The sequence below is a fragment of the Pelophylax lessonae genome, assembly GCF_965119305.1.
Source record: "Pelophylax lessonae genome assembly, chromosome: 1".
NCBI lineage: Eukaryota > Metazoa > Chordata > Amphibia > Anura > Ranidae > Pelophylax > Pelophylax lessonae.
Window position 1 is genome coordinate 525,973,777 of NC_138768.1, and position 17,441 is coordinate 525,991,217.

A 17,441-nucleotide genomic window follows, 5' to 3' on the forward strand; every position below is an offset into this window, starting at 1 on the left:
CCTTTGCTCTCTGAGCAAATAATGTACTCAGTCAGTTGCTTCCCTGGCCACAGTGGTCAGTATTTAAAAGCTCTGAAACTCAAAATTCTCAGAGCTGAATGCTTATATTCAAAGCTTTTTTTTCTGCGGGAATGTGGGGAAAAGTAATGGCAAGGGCTGCTGGGGTGTGCTCAAGAGTATATTGATGCTGGCTGCAGGGAGATCTATTGTTGCTGGTAAGGATCTATTTTTGTGTGGAGGTCTATTGTTGCTGGTGGGAGATCTATTTTTGCTGGGGGTGAGGAGCATCTATTGTTGCCGTAAAGGATCTACTGTAAAGGGAGGGGTCAATTGTCCTGGCTCCTGGCAGTTATGTTGTTGCTGTCAGGGGTCTATGGTTGCTGGGGTGATATTTTTATTGCAAGGACCATTGTTGCTGGGTCAATCTTTTGTTGCTAGCTATTGCTGATGACTGTATGGGGGGGGGGGGGGGGAGTTCAATTTTACTGCTTTTCTTGTTATCATTAACAAATGACATAGTATGGTAAAATGATAGTTGGCTCTGTATTCTCTAAATGAGGTGGTGCTGGGAGGGGGTGGAACCAAAGGACAATGGAGACAAGAAATCATTCAGAAGGGGGATGTTCTCTGAGAAAAAATAGCCCTGCTTATACTACCCAGGGAAGATTGGCAAACATATGTTCATTAATCTCCCTCCCTTCCCGTGGCGGCCGGTGTGTTGAGGGCACAGGGGTGCCGCCCCCCCTATCCATGCATCCGGCCCCCTAATCTACATGCGGGGCGCCGGACGTATGGAGTTCAATGTTTTTTTTTTGTCACCTGATTAGAACCAGAGGCTCTAATAGGCTTCAGAAGAGGGTGGACCCGGGGCGCAGAGCAGTGCGTCCCGAGCCCATCCATTGTGTGACAATAGCGAATGAAAATTCGCTATTGTCACACGGATCCTCCTCCTGGCCATTCAGGAAGCGCGTCCGATACGCGCTTCCTGAATGGACGAAAGGCAAACCTCGTGCCATTGGGAGCCCGGAGCAGTACGCAGAGAGCAGTACAGAGGAGGTGAAGTGACAGGATGTGATCCTGGCGCACAGGTACCGTGTCCGCTTTCTTCTAATTAAAATATTAAATGGTAATTTATGTATTCCTGGTTTATCAAACGCACATGTTCAATGTTATTTGGTGGGCGTTGTGTTAGTGCTGGACGGAGGAGACATGGATGGTGAGTGATCGCAGATGACCGGCAGGGAGCCTTTTACCATTCCGGCTGTTCACCTGGTATGACGGAGAACGGAGAGGGGAGTGTAAGCATAGAAGTGGGCACAGAAGCCCTGCCGAACTCTGGACAGGATGAGGGAACACGGCTTGGGAGAAGGGGGGATAGGGGGGTGGCGGCGCACCGTGTGGTTTTTGTGAAGCTGCATGCTAATTAGCTGTAATGTTCTGGTACCACTGGTACCCTTGTTCCATATATTTCTCCTTTTCTAATTGCGTCTCATCTTGTTACGCAAGAGACGCATATACCTTTAAGACCGGATGACATCATTGCCGAGCGCCGCTATGAGCGGCTATTTCAATCGCCGGCTTTCTCTCACTCATCGCTCGTTCAAACCACATGTTCACCGCACCTTCTCCTGTGAAGTCAGAGCTGCTGGCATTTCCCTTTGCTGAACTGAAGCCGGAAACTCGCTGCTGATCCGTACCTCGCTACGGGATCACCTCTCACCATTGGACTCTATCCTTACTAACCTATCTATGTGATAAGTACCCCACAGGGGATTCCTTACTAACTGCACTCCTACTGTCATCTACTGCAACTACCAGGACTATCTATATCTATCTATCTCCTATCATCTGCATAAGACTGTTAGCTCTTGGGACTACCTACACTATCCTTGCACTAGGTTACTCTGTCTGAAGTATACTCCATCTGTGTCCTCTTACCATCTGCATTATACTTGACATCAGAACCTATCTGCCTATTATTACCACCTGCAACTCTCCTAAGTGCCCACTATACAATTGCCTGTCTCTCATCTATACTTCTCATATATTCTATCCCTCCATCTATACATCTGATTGAGTATATGTAAATTGTATACAGGCTGTGCACTATGATGAAGTCCTGAGAGTTGGATATGTTGTTCAACAGATCTCTACAAGGATACTGAGTGTAATAATTCTGCAGCTGTAAATCCATCCATTAACAAAAACGCATGAACGTTACAGATTGAACGAGCCTTAAAAAAAATATGGATTCGGCAGAATTACCCACTCATGTATTACAATTAAAACAGCAAGTAGATGCATTGATCCTTGCGCTTACAGAGGTACAAAACGAAAATCAGGCCTTGAGACAGCAGGTTGGCCGTCTTGCACAGCTTCCTACTGCTCAGCCCCGTGAACCTAAGATAAACCCTCCTTTAGTGTTTTCGGGTGATCGGAGCAAATTCCGTGAATTTAAAAACGCATGCCGATTGCTTTTTCTATTAAAACCTCTAACCTACACCACTGACCAAATTAAGGTTTGCACCACTATCTCCTATTTGACGGGTGAACCCCGGGCCTGGGCAGACGCTCTCTTTGAGAAGGATGACCCACTCCTCAATTCCTACCCTTTGTTCCTAGCACAACTTGCTACTTTGTATGAAGACCCCAATAAGCAGAGTACTGCTGATACCCAATTAAGGGCCTTAAAACAAGGGAGGAGACCTGTTGAAGATTTCGTGGCAAATTTTAAAAGATGGTCCCCTGATTCAGGGTGGAACGACACATCTTTACGAACGCAGTTCAGACTCGGCCTATCTGAGGCCGTAAAAGACGAGCTCGCCCGAGCGGATTTACCTGGCACTCTAGAGGGACTGATACAGACCAGTATCAATATTGACAGACGACTACGAGAAAGAAAGGCTGAGAAGATGGGCTCACCATTTCCCAGTCCTTCTCGGATGTTGCCTGCTGACCCTACTCCTATGGAAGTAGGAATGATACGCCCACCTCTGTCCTTTTCTGAACGTGCCAGGAGAAAAACCGAACATCTCTGCATGTACTGCGCATCCCCGGATCATTTGATAAGCGGCTGTCCCCTTGTCCGCAGAAAAGAGGGTGAGTGTTCAAATGTCTTACTAGGGGGACTTACAACTTCCTTTTCTAATCCTTATCTTTTTGTTCATTTAACATTGCAGTGGGACCAAACTAGGATCACCACCAAGGCTATGATCGACACAGGATCTTGTGGAAACTACATTGACATTTGTTTCGTCTCCCTTAATAAAATACCTATTGTTTCAAAACCCAAACCTGTTTCCGTTAGTTTTATTAACGGTACCCCTTTATCCTCTGGTCCTATCACCAGTCAAACACAGGCACTCCTTGTAACTGCTGACGGGTCTCATGTGGAGACCACCACCTTTGATGTATTAACTTCACCACATTTCCCAATCATTTTGGGACTTCCCTGGTTACACAAACATCAACCAATCATCGATTGGAAAACGAGAACGCTAGCCTTCTCTTCTCCCTATTGTGAAACGACATGTAATCTCTCCACATATGATAGGATCCTGTCTGTAGTGCCGGATAACATTATACCCAAGTGTTATCAGGATTTATCGGAGGTTTTCCTTGAAAAAAACGCTCAAATGCTACCTCCCCATAGGGACTATGATTGTTGTATCGACCTACTCCCTAATAGCAAGCTGCCTTTTGGTCATGTTTATCCTCTTTCACAGGATGAACTCTCTCATCTAAAGGAGTACCTGGATGTGAACTTGGCAAAGGGATTCATCTGACCTTCTACTTCCTCCACTGCTGCTGGACTCTTTTTTGTCCGCAATAAGGATTCGAGTCTTAGGCCTATCATTGATTTCAGACAATTAAATGCCATTACTATAAAGGATCGTTATCCTTTGCCTCTTATTCCTGAACTTATCGAACAGGTGCGTGGAGCTTCTTTCTTTACAAAGTTGGACTTAAAGGGAGCATATAATTTAATTCGAATCCGTAAGGGGGATGAATGGAAGACGGCATTCAGAACCAGATACGGACTGTTTGAGTACCTTGTGATGCCTTTCGGGCTATGTAATGCTCCCGCAGCCTTCCAACGTTTTATAAATGAGATATTCAGAGATTTGCTTGACGTTTGTGTTGTAGTATATTTGGACAATATATACTCATCTATTCTCATTCCTTACCTGAGCACATAAAACATGTGAGACTTGTGTTGTCAAGACTACTTGCACATAACCTATATGTTAAATCAAAAAAATGTTTATTTCATAAAGAGGAAGTACTATTTCTAGGATATATTATATCTAAAGACGGAATCAAAATGGACATGAGCAAGATATCCTGCATTCTGGATTGGCCTGTGCCAACAACTCGCAAAGCATTACAAAGGTTCCTAGGATTCTCTAACTACTATAGGAAATTCATAAAAAATTTCTCTGCGATTGTGAAACCTCTCACACAACTCACAAGCACGAAAAAACCATTCAATTGGTCAAAATAAGCAAATTGAGCATTCTGTCTGCTGAAATCAAGCTTCACTACTGCCCCCATACTATGCCATCCAGACCCATCCCTTCAATACATCTTGGAGGTAGATGCGTCAAATATGGCAGTAGGAGCAGTTCTCTCACAACGACCAACAAACACCTCACCGCTTCACCCAGTTGCTTTCTTCTCGAAGTCGTTAAGCAGCCCCGAGGTGAACTACCCAGTAGGTGAAAAGGAGTTACTTGCCATAAAATTGGCGTTAGAAAATTGGAGACATCTACTTGAGGGTACTCAATTGCCAATCTTGATATATACCGATCACAAAAACCTTCAATACCTTCAGACTAATAGAACTCTTTCCCACCGGCAGGTACGGTGGTCGTTATTCTTTCTGAGATTTAATTTCTTAGTGACTTACACGCCTGCAGAAAAAAATAAAAAAGCGGATGCGCTTTCACGACTAGCCGAAAGGGATTGCACCGAGGTTCCCTCAGTTCCTATAATACCACTTGAGCGTATTATCGGTGTCATTCGTTCCCTGAAGGAGGAAATTTTGCACAGCATAGGACTGGATTCACCTCCACCACAACTAACTACTGACGCAGAAGGCTTCCTCTACTACAATGATAAATTATACATACCCCCTACTATGCGAACCAAGATTTTGCAATTGTCGCATGATGTACCTCTGGCAGGACATATGGGTATGACTAAAACTTTCAATCTACTTACGAGGCAGTTTTGGTGGCCAGACATGAAGACAACCGTAAAAAAGTTCGTTTCATCTTGTGATATATGTGTAAGGTCTAAAATTGACAATACGAAACCATCGGGGTTACTTTGTAGTTTACCGATACCCCAGGTCCCGTGGGAAGTGGTATCCTTAGACTTCATAGTGGAACTACCACCTTCCAAAGGATTCAACACCATCTTGGTGTCAGTGGACCATCTGACCAAGATGGCACATTTCACTCCTATCCGAAAACTACCTTCATCTAAACAAACAGCGGAATTACTCGTGAAACATGTCTTTAAGTTACATGGTATTCCAAAAACACTGCTGTCTGATCGTGGTTCACAATTCATCTCAAAGTTTTGGCTAGCTCTATGTCAGATACTACGAATAGAGCATAAACTTACTTCTCCCTACCACCCTCAGACCAACGGACAGACAGAGAGAGTTAACCAGTGCATTGAGCAGTACCTGCGTTGCTATACTTCGTACCTACTGGACGATTGGGCGGATCTCCTCCCGCTGGCAGAATTCGCCTATAACAACGCGACTCATAGCACTACTAAACAAAGTCCATTCTACTTAAATTATGGGTTTCATCCCACACTCCTTCCACCACTTATCTTGCCATCAAGTAATCCAGTGGCATCTGATTATCTTGCCCAGATAAAGGATTCTCTGGGACTACTCAACAATACCATATCACATGCTCATAGCCAACAAAAGAGGTACTACGACCTCTGTAGGAAACCCTCTCCCCAATATGCCATTGGGGATCTTGTTTGGCTTTCTACAAAAAATCTAAGATTAAAGATCCCTAGTAAGAAACTTGGGCCTCTATTTCTGGGACCATTCCCAATACAGAAGCTTATTGGAAAAGCGGCTGTACAACTCACATTACCAACAGACCTTAAGATACACCCCATCTTCCATGTGTCCCTACTGAAGCCCCATGTTCCTAACCAAGGAATAAGGCCTACTATCTCACCTCCACCACCCGTACAAGCGGAAGGTGGAGAAGAATTTGAGATAAAAGAAATTTTGGATTCCCGTTTTCATAGAAGAAGACTCCAGTATCTTGTACGATGGAAGAACTATGGGCCCCAAGATGACACCTGGCTGGATACCTCAGATATACATGCCCCTAGACTGATTCGCAATTTCCACTCGAAATATCCAGAAAAACCAGTTCTAGAGGCCTTCCGGAGCCGGCCTTAAGGGGGGGTACTGTAATGTTCTGGTACCACTGGTACCCTTGTTCCATATATTTCTCCTTTTCTAATTGCGTCTCATCTTGTTACACAAGAGACGCATATACCTTTAAGACCGGATGACATCATTGCCGAGCGCCGCTATGAGCGGCTATTTCAATCGCCGGCTTTCTCTCACTCATCGCTCGTTCAAACCACATGTTCACCGCACCTTCTCCTGTGAAGTCAGAGCTGCTGGCATTTCCCTTTGCTGAACTGAAGCCGGAACCTCGCTGCTGATCCGTACTTCGCTACGGGATCACCTCTCACCATTGGACTCTATCCTTACTAACCTATCTATGTGATAAGTACCCCACAGGGGATTCCTTACTAACTGCACTCCTACTGTCATCTACTGCAACTACCAGGACTATCTATATCTATCTCCTATCATCTGCATAAGACTGTTAGCTCTTGGGACTACCTACACTATCCTTGCACTAGGTTACTCTGTCTGAAGTATACTCCATCTGTGTCCTCTTACCATCTGCATTATACTTGACATCAGAACCTATCTGCCTATTATTACCACCTGCAAATCTCCTAAGTGCCCACTATACAATTGCCTGTCTCTCATCTATACTTCTCATATATTCTATCCCTCCATCTATACATCTGATTGAGTATATGTAAATTGTATACAGGCTGTGCACTATGATGAAGTCCTGAGAGTTGGATATGTTGTTCAACAGATCTCTACAAGGATACTGAGTGTAATAATTCTGCAGCTGTAAATCCATCCATTAACAAAAACGCATGAACGTTACATTAGCCTGTATTGCAGAAATGGGTAGATTAACAATTGTATGAATCCTACCGCCTGGAGAACACGTCCAGATCTTTTGCATGTAGTGCTGTGGTCGGGTAGTGTGGTGCGTTCTCGTGTAGAATAAAATTGGAAACATTATGAGGAATTGGCTGCACATGACTTTTTACTGTTTTCCGGTAGGATTCACACACTGTACATTCACACACTGTACACACAGACACACACACACACACATACTGTACATTCACACACTGTACATTCACACACTGTACACACACAGACACACACACGCTGTACATTCACACACTGTACATCCACACACTGTACACACACTGTACACTCACACAATACATACATCACACAGCACACACACTGTACACTCACACACTGTACATTGACCTGTGCCATGCCTGTACCATGACCTGTGCCATGCCTGTACCATGCCTGTACCATCACCTGTGTCATGCCCTTACCATGACCTGTGCCATGCCTATACCATCTCCTGTACCATGACCTGTGCCATGCCTATACCATGACCTGTGCCATGCCTATACCATCATCTGTGCCATGCCTGTACCATCACCTGTGCCATGACCTGTGACATGCCTGTACCATGACCTGTGCCATGCCTATACCATCACCTGTGCCATGCCTATACCATCATCTGTGCCATGCCTGTACCATCACCTGTGCCATGACCTGTGCCATGCCTATACCATCTCCTGTACCATGACCTGTGACATGCCTGTACCATGACCTGTGACATGCCTGTACCATCACTTGTGCCATGCCTATATCATCATCTGTGCCATGCTTGTGCCATGCCTGTACCATGACCTGTGCCATGCCTATACCATCACCTGTGCCATGCCTATACCATCATCTGTGCCATGCCTGTACCATGACCCTTAAAGTCACGCAATTTTTTAGCGCGTTTTTTGTCGCGAAGCAATACCTATTAAATTTTTCTTTTTGCGCCCCCCCCAATATTTTTGAGCACCAGCCGCCACTGCTCCCTTCACTCTGACACCCACTGTGATGGTCTTGGCACTCAGTTGGGACAGGTGACCAGGACACATGGCTGGGATGGGGGGGTGCAGTCAGGGCCGGTGCTAAACTATTTTGTACCTCAGGCAGGCCCGGTTACTTGCACCCCCCCCCCCCAACCAAAAAATTAAAATAAAAACTTCAAAATGTTTAAAAACAGTAGAAAATGTTAAAACAACCTATAGCTTGGGTGACACGGTCATGCTTTATATCTTTATTCCAAGGACATCGATTATTATGTAGTTTAAAAAGGTCCTGGGTACGGACCAGTGAAGTACCAGGACCCCAAATACTAGATCTAGTTTGTCCTGTAAAATTGTTTGATTCTGTTGTTTGTTTTATCAGCATGCACTTTCATTACTGCATATTGTGAATGCGATTTGTTCCTATTGAGGTACAGCCTCAAAGAAACAAATCACATACACATTATGCAGGTACAAGTCACGGAGGTGTGCCCAACAGCAGTGAGCAGAAGGATGCAGCCTTACAGTAGAAGCCAGCAGAGTGTTCGGAAACCAGTGGAGAGTAAGTAAACCAGTGTCCATGGCTTTGCCCTAGGTGGCTGCCTAGTTTGCCTAGTGGTAGCACCGGTCCTGGGTCCAGGTGGGGAGACAGGCACCCTCACACAGATGTAGGAGTGATCTGGCTGCATCACAGCTTTTCAGTACACAAGAGGGAATGTATACGTGGGGCTGCGGGAGGTGAATTCATCAGCTGCTTATGATTGGTCCAGTACAGTGACAAATTCCGGGCAGGATCACTCCGGTGGATTCGGGCTAGGATACAAACACGCCTGTGCTCATCCCAAGTGGCAACCAATCAGCTTCTAGCTTTCAGTTTCAAAGCTTAACTGAAGAAGCTGAAGACGGAAGCTGATTGGTTCATTGCCATAGGCGTTACCTCCCAACCTCTCAGCACATTTATGCAATGGTTGTTCTCTCACATTGCATATACACTACATTTATTCTCATTATTAAGCGTTATTATAATATAATATACCCACATAGTATAGTATTAGAACTGCAGAAATTTACCAAAAATTCTGTGAGACTTACCAAAATCCTGTGCTTTCCCAGAAATGATTCAACGTTTTTTTGTCTTTTGTTGGGTCTATGCTAATAACATAATTTCCAAGCACTATGCCTGGAAGCAGGCCAGCTGCTAGAAGAATATTCATTGCTCCCATAGCCTATGACAGACACCAATTTGTTCATTAAAATGTAACAAGCGAAACAATCTTGTCACAACAAAACTTCCCCATGCCTTCCTCAGCTGGTGTGTACACTGCTTTCAAACTAAACCACTTCCTATGTTATTCAGTGAGGGGGGGACATGAGCACAGCTTGGCGAATACACCAATCACAAGGCAGAAAGGAAATACATTTCCCCCTGTAAAATGAATGGTTTCTTCCAAATCTGCTCACGCTGCTAGTCAGAGAAAGCTGTTTTGTAGTTATTCAAAAAAATGTAAGAACTGAACACAAAGGTAATGAGGACTAACAGCGAAAAACTACATGGAGGCTTGTAGCACCAGGAAATTCAAGATGATAGATAGATAGATAGATAGATAGATAGATAGATAGATAGATAGATAGATAGATAGATAGATAGATAGATAGATAGATAGATAGATAGATAGATAGATAGATAGATAGATAGATAGATAGATAGATAGATAGATAGATAGATAGATAGATAGATAGATAGATAGATAGATAGATAGATAGATAGATAGATAGATAGATAGATAGATAGATAGATAGATAGATAGATAGATAGATAGATAGATAGATAGATAGATAGATAGATAGATAGATAGATAGATAGATAGATAGATAGATAGATATTCTTTTTATATTTAATGACCTCTAAGTTTCTTTGTTTTTTCTACTATATAAAGTAAAAAAAGACAAAATAAAACTGTTTCCACTACGTTCTGTTTGTAAACATAGCAAAAAATATAAATGCCAGGACAGTACGAAAACCCCTGAAGTTACCCGTTTTTGGAAAGTAAACACCCCCAAGGTGATCTGATTTTTTGCCACAATTTTACGGAAATACAGAAACAAGCCGATATTGAGGGATTTAAAGCAGTATTAAAGTGGTAGTAAACCGCAGCTAGCAAAAAAATAAATAAAAATCCCCTGCAAAGGCAATGGCATAATGTGCTAGTATGCATCTAGAATGAAGCCCATTAGAAGGAAGCCCTCCAGCAGCATTCTTTCACCACTGACAAGGCTTCCATCTTCATCCAGTCTTCCTTTTGGGTTCCCGGGCTCCGGCTGTATGGGTGGCTACAGCCGCAAAGATGTCACTCCCACGCATGCACACAGGAGCCGTCGGTGGTATGCCGGACCTTTACAGCGCATGTGCGGGTGATGATAGATAGATAGATAGATAGATAGATAGATAGATAGATAGATAGATAGATAGATAGATAGATAGATAGATAGATAGATAGATAGATAGATATTCTTTTTATATTTAATGACCTCTAAGTTTCTTTGTTTTTTCTACTATATAAAGTAAAAAAAGACAAAATAAAACTGTTTCCACTACGTTCTGTTTGTAAACATAGCAAAAAATATAAATGCCAGGACAGTACGAAAACCCCTGAAGTTACCCGTTTTTGGAAAGTAAACACCCCCAAGGTGATCTGATTTTTTGCCACAATTTTACGGAAATACAGAAACAAGCCGATATTGAGGGATTTAAAGCAGTATTAAAGTGGTAGTAAACCGCAGCTAGCAAAAAAATAAATAAAAATCCCCTGCAAAGGCAATGGCATAATGTGCTAGTATGCATCTAGAATGAAGCCCATTAGAAGGAAGCCCTCCAGCAGCATTCTTTCACCACTGACAAGGCTTCCATCTTCATCCAGTCTTCCTTTTGGGTTCCCGGGCTCCGGCTGTATGGGTGGCTACAGCCGCAAAGATGTCACTCCCACGCATGCACACAGGAGCCGTCGGTGGTATGCCGGACCTACAGCGCATGTGCGGGTGATGATAGATAGATAGATAGATAGATAGATAGATAGATAGATAGATAGATAGATAGATAGATAGATAGATAGATAGATAGATAGATAGATAGATAGATAGATAGATAGATAGATAGATAGATAGATAGATAGATAGATAGATAGATAGATAGATAGATAGATAGATAGATATTCTTTTTATATTTAATGACCTCTAAGTTTCTTTGTTTTTTCTACTATATAAAGTAAAAAAAGACAAAATAAAACTGTTTCCACTACGTTCTGTTTGTAAACATAGCAAAAAATATAAATGCCAGGACAGTACGAAAACCCCTGAAGTTACCCGTTTTTGGAAAGTAAACACCCCCAAGGTGATCTGATTTTTTGCCACAATTTTACGGAAATACAGAAACAAGCCGATATTGAGGGATTTAAAGCAGTATTAAAGTGGTAGTAAACCGCAGCTAGCAAAAAAATAAATAAAAATCCCCTGCAAAGGCAATGGCATAATGTGCTAGTATGCATCTAGAATGAAGCCCATTAGAAGGAAGCCCTCCAGCAGCATTCTTTCACCACTGACAAGGCTTCCATCTTCATCCAGTCTTCCTTTTGGGTTCCCGGGCTCCGGCTGTATGGGTGGCTACAGCCGCAAAGATGTCACTCCCACGCATGCACACAGGAGCCGTCGGTGGTATGCCGGACCTTTACAGCGCATGTGCGGGTGATGATAGATAGATAGATAGATAGATAGATAGATAGATAGATAGATAGATAGATAGATAGATAGATAGATAGATAGATAGATATTCTTTTTATATTTAATGACCTCTAAGTTTCTTTGTTTTTTCTACTATATAAAGTAAAAAAAGACAAAATAAAACTGTTTCCACTACGTTCTGTTTGTAAACATAGCAAAAAATATAAATGCCAGGACAGTACGAAAACCCCTGAAGTTACCCGTTTTTGGAAAGTAAACACCCCCAAGGTGATCTGATTTTTTGCCACAATTTTACGGAAATACAGAAACAAGCCGATATTGAGGGATTTAAAGCAGTATTAAAGTGGTAGTAAACCGCAGCTAGCAAAAAAATAAATAAAAATCCCCTGCAAAGGCAATGGCATAATGTGCTAGTATGCATCTAGAATGAAGCCCATTAGAAGGAAGCCCTCCAGCAGCATTCTTTCACCACTGACAAGGCTTCCATCTTCATCCAGTCTTCCTTTTGGGTTCCCGGGCTCCGGCTGTATGGGTGGCTACAGCCGCAAAGATGTCACTCCCACGCATGCACACAGGAGCCGTCGGTGGTATGCCGGACCTACAGCGCATGTGCGGGTGATGATAGATAGATAGATAGATAGATAGATAGATAGATAGATAGATAGATAGATAGATAGATAGATAGATAGATAGATAGATAGATAGATAGATAGATAGATAGATAGATATTTAATACCTACTGGTAAAGCTTGCAGGAGGAGTTTTCTGACTGTCCTATAAGACCGAAAGACCCCCAGACTCTTTGTCTGGACAGTGCTGATTGGCCCTGTGCTCATCACATGCACTCTCCCAAGAAAAAAAAACCTCTCTAGCAATACACACCAAACTGAGCATGTGCAGCCTGACTTCATAGACTCTGTGTTATCAGGAAATTATCAGGGGACAGTGGAAGGAGTGGGGGGGGGGGGGGGATCAGAGAAGCCTGAATCAAACAGCCCTTTTACAGGGGGTGTGGCCAAGATGGCAGGTTGAGTGGACAGGTCTTCAGGTGCTCTGCTGGAGTATGATCCAAAAATCATCCGTTCCTGGACAAGTACACATCTTAGCGGGCCGTTTGTGGGCTCTGGATGCCTCCCAAGCTCCCTGGGCATCAGAAGAGGGATAAGAAGTTGAGATTCCCCCCGTGTCCAACGACTGAGGCCAGCCCAATACACAGTGCAGCGGGAACTCCGGTGTGCCTCTGCATATTGGCGTCCCAGACGGACCATGAGGATAGTGACAGCTCTGCACCGCCTGGTATCCCGGAGATGATGGCAGCCATTACTACTTGCCAGACGGCGCTGACCTCCAAAGTAGATGCGGTTCAACTAGATTTTGACCTGAACGACAGGATCTGGACAAAATTCGCACTAGACTTACTACTGCTGAGCAGCGTGTCGGCCTTGTGGAAGACACAGTAGCTGACCACTCTGCTTCTATCCGTACCTTACAAATTAAGGTTAGAGCCCTAGAATACAGGGCAGAAGATGCAGAGAATCGTAGCTGCCGGAATAATCTCTGGATTGTTGGTCTCCCAGAAGGTGTAGAGGAAAGGAATCCCACAGTATTTACAGAAGACCTGCTACAATCTGCTGCCTATGGTTCAGCTTTCTCAGTACTTCACGGTGGAAAGGGCTCATTGGGCCTGGTTCGGAGGGAGCCCCACCTCGCACATACATACTTCGCTTACATAACTTTTGGGACTGTAATGAACTGCTCAGAGCTGCCCGAGCGACGGAGGAGCTGCGCTATCACAGTCAAATTATCACATACCTGGAGGTGAGCCTGAACGGTGAGGAAGGCCTCTCTTTTTTTTTTTTTTTTTTTTTTTTTGAATAAACGTTTTATTGAGAAAAACAAAAAGGAACAATGACAAGTGATAACAATGTGGCACAGTCAGCAGATACAAAGTCAAATAATATCACACATCCTAGGTGCAGGAATCCGAAATATGCAGCAAATACAAAAACAAAGACAAGTCAAGTATGACCTGGCAAAACAAAATACAAGGTCAACACTTAGGTATAACATTGCGTTAGGAGGGGCCGATGTGGCTTGGGCACGAGCCCCAGCCACATGGGCCAAAACAAGTGTGCAACAGGGCTACATGCTCTCAGAAGGGGTAGTTGGAGAGTACTGGGTAGAGCAGCTAGGGGGAAAGGTACGAACTCCGACCCAGCAACCTGGAAAGATATGGAAGGGAGCGGTCAGGGGGCAGTAAAATTACATTCTTGGAAGGTACACCCCCGGAATGGACACCCCCAAGGAGAACACGCTGCGTCCAGAACCGGGGGGACCACCATCCACAAATGTGAATGGACCGCTCCTCACCAAGCATGGGTACGGGAGGTAAAGGGGGTGGGGGGGGGAGGCAAGGGAAAACCAAAGGGGGAGGCGGACGCTGGAAGCGTCGCGAGGCAGCGGGTTAGGAGAGCGGTAGTAAAAGGGAGATAGGAGAGCAGGAAAGGCAGACTAAGTAGGAAGAGGGGAAAAGAAGCCAGAAATAGGGAGGGAAGGAGAAGAGGAGTGTGGGTGCACTACCCCAGAATTCGGCCGAAAGACAGGCATGGCGGGGTAGTAAGTGGTCAGACTAAGTGTTCAGCAGACGAAGGTATTCATCTGAAGCAGCAAAGTCAATCCATGGGGCCCAAATGTCATAAAACTTGGAAGGGGTGTCAAGGGCTTGAAAAGTGAGATCTTCCATACGGGAAATCCTATCCACCCTCCGCAGCCAATCAGCTACAGTGGGGGGGGGGAAGGTGAGAGCCAATGACATGGAACGCACATGTTGGCGGCAGAAATCAGATGGAAAACCAAGGATCTCTTGTATGTCCGTTGGGGGAGGGAGGAATGGTGGAGAAGGAATTGCGCCGGGTTGAGATCCGGTGTAAAGGTAGTAATACGGGCGATAAGGGCATGTACCTCCCTCCAAAAGGGCTGAATCCGGGGACAGTCCCACCAGATGTGCAAGAGGGAGCCGGTTTGGAGGTGACAGCGCCAGCATAAGGAAGAGAGTTCGGCCGAAATTTTATGTAAAATTTCCGGTGTCCTGTACCAATGTGCAAAAATTTTAAAGAAGTTCTCCTGGATGAGAACGTTCCTGGAGCCCTTGTGGATGTGAAAAAAGATACGCTCCCAGTCGTCGTCCGACAAGGTAGTGGCCGAAACCCCTTCCCATTGAGCCCGCAGTCGAACGAGGCGAGGCGGGAGTTGCAGGGAGAGGAGGGAATACAGAAAGGAGATGAGATGTCGTTGTGGGTCGGACGATCTGCAAAGGGTTTCAAAGGGGGTGAGATTCCTAAACCAACAAGAAATATCAGGGGTGCGAAGTAGAAAGTCCCTGAGTTGTATATAGTTGAAAAAACAAAGCTTGAAATCCGGGTATTTCTGTGCCCACTCGGGGTGAGAAAGCAGCTTGCCCTCATGGAAGCAGTGTTCAGCCCTACACGGAGCATTGGGAACGGATCCCGACGGAGGAAGGCAAGAGAGGCGGGTGGGAAGTCCGAATTTTGAGTAAAGGGCACCATAGGGCCGGGCGAAGAGGCTAGATGCAAGGTCTTGCACAACTTATGAAAAACCGTGATCTTGGGGTTGACGATCGGGTGTTTGTAGCACGATGCCGGGAAGGATGGGGGCGAGATCCAGGGCAGGTGATGTATAGGGATGGGGGAGAAAGACTCTTCCAATGCGACCCAATCTTTGATATGACGATGTTTGTGCCAGTCTACCACCCTCGCCAGATGACAGGACCAAGGAAGGCCTCTCTTATGCCTCTGACTACTCGGGACCCCTGATAGTGCAGACAGGAGGCGCCGAGTATAGAGTAGCACGAGTGCCTGATGCTTGAAGCAGGCTGATGTCCACAGACAGGGATAGCCAGGTAGGTCCAAGCAGGTATGCAGGCAACTGGTGCTGGTGGCAGGAGCGTAGTGAGACAAGCCGGGTCAGAAGCCAAACGGTCATACAGGAGCCAGAAGGAGCAGACTGGAGCGGAGGTCAAGGGACAGGCCGAGGTCGGTGCAGGCAGATAGCAGAGGATAGTCAGGATAAGCTGGGTCTGGTACTGGTACTGGCAGGTTCAGGTCAACAAGGCTGAAGACAAAGCAGCACTGGGCTGGGTTTAAATAGTCCATTTGGCGCCAGCATCTGTCACGTTATGTGTTCGTGCATTCGCGCATGTGCATTTGCCAAGTCCTGGCGGGATTGAACAGAAACACAACTCTGAACAGCAAACCTCTTCTTACATTGCCCCCTCCCAATGGGCAGCCTCCGGATGCCCAAACGGGCTAGTTTCTCAGGGTGATTACGTTTGAATGCTTGGATTAGGTCTTTTGCATGAATATTGGTTACTGGCTCCCAGGAATTATCTTTAGGTCCATAACCTTTCCGCTTAATTAAGTATTGGACTAGGTTGCCTCTTTTCCTGCAATCAATAATGGATTCTACTTCGAATTCCTCTTCTCCATCGATTAGCATGGGTACAGGAGGCCCATTGATCCGTCCAGGGAAAGGGTCTGGTAATGTAGATTTTAGCAGCGATACGTGGAAGACAGGGTGGATTCTAAAAGACTCAGGTAACAGTAATTCATAGGTCACATCATTAATTTTCCTGGAAAGGGGCGTATGTACTTGGGCCCAAGTTTTCTTGACGGGGAGGTTAGTTTTAGGTTGGTTGTGGCCAGCCATACCTTGTCACCAGGTTCCAAGATCAGTTCTCCTCTTCTTTTTCTGTCATAGAACCTCTTGTTACATTCTTGAGCTTTGGCCATAGTTTCCTGTAGTAATCTGTTATTGGATGTAAAAAAATTAACCGTATCCTGGACAGCAGGAACAGGGCCTTCGGGAACTGTGGTGACCAGGAAGGAAGGGTGGTAGCCATAATTGGCAAAGAACGGGGTCTGCTTAATAGTAAGCGTAAATACTGCTCCAAGGTCTGATTAGTCCTTTCTGTCTGGCCATTGGTCTGTGGGTGGTAAGCTGAAGAAAAGGATAGTTGAATTCTCAATTTTTCACAAAGGGATTTCCAAAACTTGGAGGTAAATTGGACCCCATGATCAGACACTATGTTGGAAGGAACTCCATGCAGTCTTACAATCTCCTTGATGAACATTTTGGCAGTGTCTGCGGCTGATGGTGTACCTTTCATTGGCAAGAAGTGTGCCATCTTGGATAGCCGATCCACGACTACAAAGATGGTGGTGTGACCCTCGGATGGGGGCAGTTCCACAATGAAGTCCATGGATATCATTTTCCAGGCCCTGTCTGGAATCGGCAAAGGTCTGAGTAGACCCCAAGACTTAGTTCTGGTTGTCTTGTTCCGAATGCAGGTGACACAGGTCTCAACATATTTTCTACAGTCCTTCTCCAGGCTAGGCCACCAGAAGGTACGCTGGAGCAGTTCTGTAGTCTTGCGG

General features: G+C 45.0%; 1 protein-coding gene across 1 annotated transcript in view; it reads right to left on the reverse strand.

The window, feature by feature from the left end:
- The window catches only part of IDUA (alpha-L-iduronidase), a 287,436-nt gene extending 277,851 nt beyond the window's left edge, over nucleotides 1–9,585 (reverse strand). The window contains exon 1 of the mRNA XM_082268628.1: nucleotides 9,346–9,585. Within this exon, the coding sequence (XP_082124754.1) occupies nucleotides 9,346–9,476 (131 nt within the window). The 5' untranslated portion in view covers nucleotides 9,477–9,585. The remainder of the gene's footprint in view (nucleotides 1–9,345) is intronic.
- Between the last annotated feature and the right edge of the window lie 7,856 nt (nucleotides 9,586–17,441).